The sequence below is a fragment of the Adiantum capillus-veneris genome, chromosome 1, assembly GCF_014529385.1.
Source record: "Adiantum capillus-veneris isolate H3 chromosome 1, ASM1452938v2, whole genome shotgun sequence".
Taxonomy (NCBI): domain Eukaryota; kingdom Viridiplantae; phylum Streptophyta; class Polypodiopsida; order Polypodiales; family Pteridaceae; genus Adiantum; species Adiantum capillus-veneris.
Window position 1 is genome coordinate 49,406,453 of NC_140931.1, and position 8,754 is coordinate 49,415,206.

Below are 8,754 nucleotides of genomic sequence, written 5' to 3' on the forward strand. Positions count from 1 at the left end.
GGGGAGTGTCTAGACAAACGTTTGAATACAGCTTATGATAATAAGCATGCATGTATTTCTATACACTAATACATAGTTTCATATATAGATATACATATCTGCATTTGATATACGCAAATCTTTACAACTATGCTTGTATATGTAAACACAGGTTTCCACTTCTTTTTTAATACATGTGTGTATACATGTATGTGTAAATGTACCTGTGCAAACACGTGTATGTGAGAAAGAGAAAATACACACATAAATTTTGCACATACACAGATACATATATGCACATATGTGTGCATGCATGAGTATGTGTTTGGGTACATAGAAAAATGCATACATCCACACATACACACATATCTACGTATGTATGTGTCTTTTACATATGTGTACACGGATCTACATATGTATGTGTCTTTTACATATTTGCATCCATGAATTCAAATATAATGGTACATATGTACACAGAGCAATGACCATATATGTTTCATTGTGAGCATCCAAGTGCATATTTTAGGAACCTGTGTTTCACACAAAACACAATTGCAAGTGGGCACGGGCACACGTGTATGTGTGTGTGTGAGAGATCAAAACAAGCCAAATGAGCAGGGTCACTCATAGGTTTCTCTCGAGGTAGCCAAATTGTAGGTGAAGGGAGTTGAACAATGCGACCGGTCTTCTCAGCAGCGGAGGGAAGACTAAAGAGCTTCTGTCAGTGCCTGCAGGGCCTGCTCTCCCCTTTCACGACACTCCCGTGTTATCTCCTCCATGTCACAACAGGTGAATCAGGTGATGGTGCGAAAGACAAAAATGTGGATGTGCAAACAGACGGGGAAGAGAGCCCACTTGGAATGGGAGGAAGTGATATTAGCATTTCGTGCATCTGCTACGATGCAAATTACCCAGGTCCACGAAAACTTCGTGTAGCTCCTCCATTCAAATGGTCTGCTTGAGAACTTCGAAAAACCATAAACCTAAGGCAGCATGGTGACAGTGGCCAATGTCTGCCAAAAACCGGGCCACATACTTGCTCACACCAAACCTATCGGTCATACTGGAATGCATCAACAGCGGATTACACTCCCGTCGTCGATCCCTTGACTTCCTCAGTGTCACTTATGGACGAGGAAGTGCAGGCACAAAAGCAGGGGCGACTGAGGACGTCGAATGCTGAAAAGTAAACGAGGACAAAGGGGGGAGTAAACAAGAGCTTACTTTATAATGGTATTAGTTGGCAGATGTTTCAACAAACCACACACCCCTGCATGGTTAGCTCGCCAAACAAGCATTTTCACATGAAGAGGATTTTGACTCTTGCAAGACATCTAGTGCATGCTGTATAAGTGCACGAAATTATTTTTGTTGAAAAATATGTGATGTTAATGATAAACCTTGAAATTGTTTACAAGAAGACTTGAAATCTAGTAACTCTTGTTTGAGCATCAAAATCAAAATTCAAGCTCAAATTTCATATTTGAATCCTCATACATACACACCACAACTGAGCTAGAGGAAGTTTTTGAGGTAAAATGGGATTCAAAGTGTCACATATGTATAGATACATATGTGTGTGTGTCCTTGTATGACTACACAACCTATTACCATACACACTAAAAGATCATAAACCAACACACCAACTTTCACAATCATATGCGTATAATACACCTTCGTATAATGCCCTCAAAGTGTTCAGCAAACAGTACATAGTCCGGCATGGTTAAAAACAACAAGAACTAAACACATAATTAAAATAAACAGCCTTTGTTATCAGGCATTGAGAAACTATATCCTAGAGAGCAGACAGCAGCCTGCAAGTAAGTCCCTACACGCACAGAGTCCCATATAACCATCCAGGTATATAGCTTCAAGCACTCAGACAATAAACAGCTCATTGGATTAACAGTAAACACCTGCAACCAGGCTTTTACATTTTGTATCCTCTCTACACAACCTGCATAATGTACCCTGAGGACTACCTGTCCTCAACATAAATCATTACGCATCACTGAACATCATCAGAACCAAAAAAAGTCCTCATCACTCTACAGCGAGCCCATAGTCTCATGTACAGTATCATACGTACCATGACCACATTCAAACAGATCTACATACTAGCAAAAATCGCTGCATCCCAGATAAACAATGTTGTAGGCCATAAATATCTCAGAAGCTCCAGACAAACAGCACCCCACATCTGAGCTCTTCAGCAAGGCGGATAAACAACGTTGTAGGCCATAAATAACTCAGAAGCTCCAGACAAACAGCACCCCACATCTGAACTCTTCAGCAGGGCCTGTCCGATCAATATATATAAAATGAATACAGGCAACATTCAAACAATAAACAAATAAAAGCAACAAGAGTAGCAGGTGTACCTGGTAGACGGGTCTTCTTCAATGTCAAACTTCGCCGCCTTTCCAATACAGAGAAATATTTGGACCTGTTCAGGCGACATAGGCCCTCTATGAAAATAAATTCTCCCATTGGCGGCCTGCAGTTCAGCCAATTCTTTACCTGCGTGCACGTGCTGTGAAAGAATGTTGTATATAGTATGGCAGTGCGCTGCTTGCTTCCGCACATCTTGCGGTGGAATATTGGTGTGCTTCTCTACGCAAGCAGCCAAGTCCGGAGACGACTTGAGGATTTTTTCCCACAAAATGGAAGCTTTGTTTCCTTTAGCACGTGCATATGTTGCAAGGACCTCCTGCATTCTCTCGAACAACCCACGTGTATTGTTCAAACCCTTGGATCTAAGGAGGTCTACCTCCAAATATGCGATCTCCTTGTTCTGATACTCAATTTCTTTCTGTTTCTGTTTACAGGCCTCCTTTTGATATTCGTCCTTCTGTTTCCAGAACTCCTCCTTCTGTTTCCAGAACTCCTCCTTCTGTTTCCAGAACTCCTCCTTCTGTTTCCAGGCCTCCTTCTCTAAACAGAACACGTCCATGAGGCCTTGAAAAAGTTCCTTCCCGGAACTTGTGACATGCGGCTCCAAGGCCGCGAGCAGCTGACTGGATGATCGCGGATGCACTTGACCACCGAGCTCCTGCTTGTGGCAGAAGCCTCTTGAAGGATGCAGCAGGGCCCCCAGGCGGCGGATAACCTTGCGAGACGCCATTCTCCTGCAGAAAAACCGGTTCAAACCCTAATCCCTAAACACGCTCTATCTCTATGAGAGTGAGAATATGTCCTCAAGAGACCAAACTGTCTCGGTACAAAAAAAAAAGGGGGAAATTACCAAAATACCCCTATAATTTTTGGAAATTCCCAATATACCCCTCAAATTTCAAAAATTCCCAAAATACCCTTGTATCTATTTTCGTTGGATCTTCAAGATTTTTTAATCTTTATTCTTGTTTGACAATTGAGATCGGTTTTTGAGTGCTTAGCATGTAATTTTTTGCAAATCACCTCATGGTGATTGCCTTGGAGCAGTCTTGGTTCAAGAAGGGCACGCCATAGCATATGAGAGCCGAAGGCTCAACACAAATGAATGTGTCCTACACATCTATGAGAAAGAGCTTTTAGTTGTTATTCATGCCCTAGACACGTGGAAGCACTATCTATTGGGGACTCCATTTATTCTATGAACCGACCATAAAAGTCTCAAGTACTTCATGACGCAGACCAAGCTTTCCGACAAACAAATGAGGTAGGCAAATTTTCTTTTGCAATTTAATTTTCATATTGCTCACATTGCTGGTAAGCACAATCAAGTGGCTGATGCACTTTCACGATGACCAAAGGGTAATGCAGTGTCAATAGCTACTCACAATGATCTGTCTTCTATGATAGACGAGTATGCTACTGACCTTGACTTTAAATACATAATGTCAGCCCTTTCTTTGGGGAAGAAAGAGGAACCATTCACCTTGCAGGATGGTTATTTTCTCCATGGCAATAGGCTATGTATTACCCATTCCCTTCGTGAGAAAGTCATGTTTGAATCCCATGCTCCTCCCTATGTGGGTCATAGAGGTATTCAACCTACTCTCCAAGAAGTAGAGACATACTTCTATTGGCCTACCATGAAAGTGGACATACAAGAGTATGTTTCCAAATGTGTAGTATGCCAAAAGACTAAGTATGATAGAGGGAAGCAACCTGGATTACTCCAGCCATTGACAATCCCTAATTCACCATGGGAGAGTATATCCATAGATTTTATCTTTGGATTACTCAAGTCTATCCATGGGAATACGGAGATATGGACAATACTCGATAGGTTTAGCAAGCAAGCACACTTTATTCCTATCAAAAAGACTATTAAGGCACACCAAATGACTACTCTCTTCATATCTCAGATTTTCAAACACCATGGATTTCCAACATCCATCGTGTCAAATAGAGATCATAGAATGACCAGTAATTTTTGGAAGGGTCTCTTTGAAATTTTAGGTACAAGATTGAATTTCTCTTCGGCCTATCACCCACAAACGGATGGCCAAAGTGAGATAGCCAATCTTACAATACTTGATCTACTAAAGACTTATGTTACAGAAGTAGATCAACGCTCACAATGGGAAAGGTATTTACCTCTTGTAAAGTATGCGTACAATAATACTGTACATACTTCTATAGGCCAAAGCACCTTTTGAAATCATTGAGGGAATATCTAAAAGTCCCTTGCTACTTAAGGTACATGGGAAGATCTTCGGTGCTGATGAGTATAGCCGTGACCTACAAGAATCTTTTCAAAAGATTAAGGAGGCTATATCCATCTCTCAACAAAGGCAAAAAGTTGTTGCCGATAAGCACAGAAGGGCATTAACGTTCAAAGAAAACGATTGGGTCTTACTCAAGTTCCCCAAGGCTCGATTAAGGCAAACGAAGGGCAAAAATCCTACGGGCCATCAAAAGTATTATGCTAAACTAGAAAAAAGATACTATGGCCCTTTTCAAATTTTGAAGCCAATCAACGAGATGGCTTACCAACTTAAATTGCCCAACCATTGGCTCATACACAATGCTTTTCATGTGAGTCTACTTAAGCCCTACAAAGGAGAGCCACCAAGTGAACCAATTATTGAAGACCCTCCCAAAGTAGAAGATCAAGAAGAGGTGCTACAACCCGAAGCTGTCCTTCGACATGAAGATAAGGTACTGCGACATGGTAAGATTATCCGTCGGTATCTTATTAAGTTCAAAACTATCCTTTTGAAGATGCTAAAATGGATGCAAGGAGTACAACTTAAGGATAGTACGAACCTTATCAATGCTTACAATGCTACATTAGAGTAAGTAAATGTAAAAATTTCTTTTTAATGACCAATGTTTTTGTCTTATAAGAGTAGTTCTCTTTTTATTGTGCACAAATATAAGTAGTATGCATGCTTAGAATCATGTTTGGTTGACGACGTCTCTCAAACACCAAGTAGAACTTGTCATTCTACTTTGGCATTATGATATGGACTAAAGAGCAGACATGCTTGCGGAAGCTATGTCTCCCAAGCACCAAATGGATTAGTCATCCATCTTGGAATGATGTCATAGGGTAAAAAGTGTTAAGTATGGAGCCAGATTTACCCCTTGTAATTTTCTGTGGTAAAAGCGAACATTTGTAAGGCCCCCATTATGAGGAGAAGCCATCGTGCGTGAAGGAAAATCACTCACCGGAAATAAAAATCACTCGCCGGAAACCAAAATTTTCACAACCAAAAATCAGGGGCCGGAATATTATGGCCGGACGGCGGCCGAAAAGCAGTCGGTTGGCCGTTGGCCAGTGGCCGGTGGTCAGAAGAAGTCAATGGCCGGTGGACCGGTGGCCGAATTCAAAAGCGGATTTGTCTACACAAGGGCGGCCACACATAGGCGGATTGGAGAGTCCGATTTGGACTTATTCACACAAGGGCGGCTACACATGGCTGCCTCTCATAAGAGAGGGCAACCCTTTTGGCCTATAAAAGGAGGCCATTTCTACACACATTTCATAGTGTGAAGTTGATGCAACAAGGTGGGTGTGAGGTGGTGAGAGTGAAGCAAGGTGCGAGCTCCAAAAGGGTATAATCTCTTTGTAAACTACATCTTGTTTTGAAGTACTAAAGCCATTGAGTGGCTGCTTTCCCATTGACGTAGCCCACATTGGGTGAACCACGTATATCATCTATAATCTCGTGTATGTAAATCTGTCTCTCTCCATTAAGTAATCTACTCAATTATCTATTTAGCTACGTCTTATTTCCTAACAAAAAGGGACCCTCTACCCGCTAAGTAACGTAGACTAATGACTAAGAATTTATCTCTTCTACCTCATAGTCGAGGACGATTATGATTTCAAGAGAGAGGAAATGTCATAAAATCTAATATCTACCTATTCCAAAAAGACTTTCTCATATTGAATTGATCATTTAATATGGGAGAGATAAATGGAAATAAGAGGTAGAATATAGACATGTGCTTACAGATCTATCTCAACAAGGGGCCAATGGTAAAGGGGCTCAGATGAGAGATGGTCTATCAAAGAGCAAGGCTACCAATGGATCTTAGAAGACCTTAGGGTTAGCTTCATTAAAGACCTCCAAAGGTTAGTGTTAAAAGTCCTTGACCTAAGTTAGGGCTGAGCTTGAGGTGGGAACCCAGCCCAAGCTTGAGATGCTTGTCCTGCTTGAGGTGCTTGAGGTGCTTGATTAAGGTTCTTGAGGTGCTTGACCTGCTGCATGACTAAGGTGCTTGAGGTGCTTGGACATGCTTGCTTGAGATGCTTGTGGGAACACCCCCTAGTCCAAGTGCTTAGTCATGCTTGGTGACTAAGGTGCTTGATCAAAGCAAGTCAAAAAAATCCCTACAAGAGGGGGGTCGAACCCTTTTCCTAGGGGGTAGAGAGAGAACCCACACTCACACACTCAAGGTGAGCCCAAGCCTAGAGAGGCAGCAAGGACACATGTCAAGACCCTACTCATGTTACCTTCATGAGGTGCTTGAATCCTTTGGCCAGGCTTAAAAGGGGTCCAATGATAAATTACCACATTTATTTAATTGCTTTTTCATTTATCAAGTCCTCTCTCTCAAAGTGGAAAGGGGGGCACTTGTCCCAAGACTACCCTTGTTGCTTGATATGCACTAATGCTGTGATTGTCCAGAGGGGGTCGACCAAGGAAGCATGGGCCTAGCTTGCAGGGTATACTCACCCACACACTCTCACATTCACTCTCATTATGTGCTTGGCAAGTGCAAGAGCTCCGTCTCCTTCTCTAAGCTCCTTGAGAAGAGTGAGCCTACACTTAGCCTCTCTGGCTATGGAGTGCAAATCCAACCAAGAGACATGCTTCAAAGCTTGAGCTTGCCATATTCTTCATCTTCATCATTACTAAGCTATTATGCTATGTTAAAGAAGAGTGATGATAGGTAAGGGAATATCTCTTTCTCGTATACTACTTCTTCTTCCTCTTCCCTATCCTCACTCCCTGCTAGCTCTCTCCCCCTTCGAAGGTGTTTGAGGTCTTGGGACTGAGGCTTGGTCCAGTTAATGTATTCTTCAAAGATTATGCTATGCTAGTGGTGCATGAAGCTTTCCATCTTCATAGCATCACTTAGGTAAAAAAGAACACAAAGATCGTATTGTACCAAGTCTCCTTTAATGGGAGAATCTATAATACAAATGCCTATTGGAGAGGGGACCGGCTCCACATAAATCCGGTCCTCAATTGTTGTCATGGTCTCTACTTCACTCTCTTGCAAAAGTATTGTTCATGCCTAGTTAATTAACTGTTATTTTTATGTTGCTACCATTTATGAAGTTCACCCATTATGCTCTCAAAGTAATTTCAGCAAATACTTTCTCTTAATTCCGCTACTCTACAAGTTATTAGGCCATTTCTATTACAACATTTGTATGCTTTATCTTCACATGAAACATTGGATTACTTGCCAAGATGATAGCATTGTGACTATCATAGTGTAATGTAGGAACCTCAGTAGAAATTCCCAAGTCTTTCACTAGTCGAGCAAGTCATATAGCTTCCTTGCAAGCCTTTGATGCTGCAATATAGTCAGCTTTGATGGTTGACATGGATGTGCAACTCTCAAATGAGATCGCCAAGAAACAGTACCACCAATAAAAAATGAAGACATAACCTCCTTTTGTCCATATCCCGTGCATAATTAGTGTATCCAAGTACATGTGCTTATTTTCTTCCAAACCAAATGCACAATTCCTTTGTACCATTCAGATATCTCATGACTCCTTTCACTACCTCCCAATGTTTCTTGCTAGGATTTGACATGTATTGGTTGACCACTCCCATTGCAAAAGAAATATCTAATCATGTACATATCATTGCATAATCAAGATATCAACTGCAAAGAGTATGGCACCTTTGCCATTTTAGCCTTTTCTACATCAAATTTGGGACTATCATTTAGGCATAGTTTCACATATGGAGGCAGTGGAGTATTCTATGCCTTCCCTCTCTCCATATTGAAATGTTTGAGCGGTTTTTCAATATACTTTGTTGAGATAAGTAAAGCAACTTCTTATCTTTATCTCGCACAATGTGCATGCCCAAAATATGACCCCAAATATTTCACGTCAAAGCTATCATTGAACTTTTATTTCAAGGAAGCTAACTCATTAATGTTCTTTTCAACAAGTAACATGTCATCCACTTAAAGGATCAAAACCAGCAAGCTACCATGCTTTGCTTAACTCTCTTACTATAGAGGCAATGATCAATGTCACTTCTTCTATAACCTTGAGAGAGCATAAATGAATGAAACTTATGATACCATTCTCTTGGTGCGTGTTTAAGGCCATAAAGGCTCTTCTTG

At 41.2% G+C, this 8,754-nt stretch overlaps 1 protein-coding gene across 3 annotated transcripts; it reads right to left on the reverse strand.

Annotated features, from left to right (window-relative positions):
• Positions 1-1,863: 1,863 nt before the first annotated feature.
• On the reverse strand, positions 1,864-3,187 carry LOC147464695 (uncharacterized). 3 transcript variants are annotated; one of them, XM_086509985.1, is made up of 4 exons: positions 2,716-3,187; positions 2,503-2,623; positions 2,364-2,428; positions 1,864-2,281 (listed from the first exon to the last, which is right to left on the reverse strand). In XM_086509985.1, exons 1-4 carry the CDS (start codon positions 3,104-3,106, stop codon positions 2,232-2,234), a joined length of 627 nt encoding a protein of 208 aa, XP_086366111.1. In that variant the 5' UTR covers positions 3,107-3,187; the 3' UTR covers positions 1,864-2,231. The 3 variants fall into 3 exon arrangements, with proteins under 3 accessions (XP_086366111.1, XP_086366106.1, XP_086366099.1); XM_086509980.1 differs by having other exon boundaries at positions 2,503-3,187; XM_086509973.1 differs by having other exon boundaries at positions 2,364-3,187.
• Positions 3,188-8,754: the final 5,567 nt, after the last annotated feature.

What these genes read in the sequence shown, in the direction of transcription:
- LOC147464695 (XM_086509973.1), bottom strand. Translation starts at nt 3,106, where the DNA reads ATGGCGTCTCGCAAGGTTATCCGCCGCCTGGGGGCCCTGCTGCATCCT.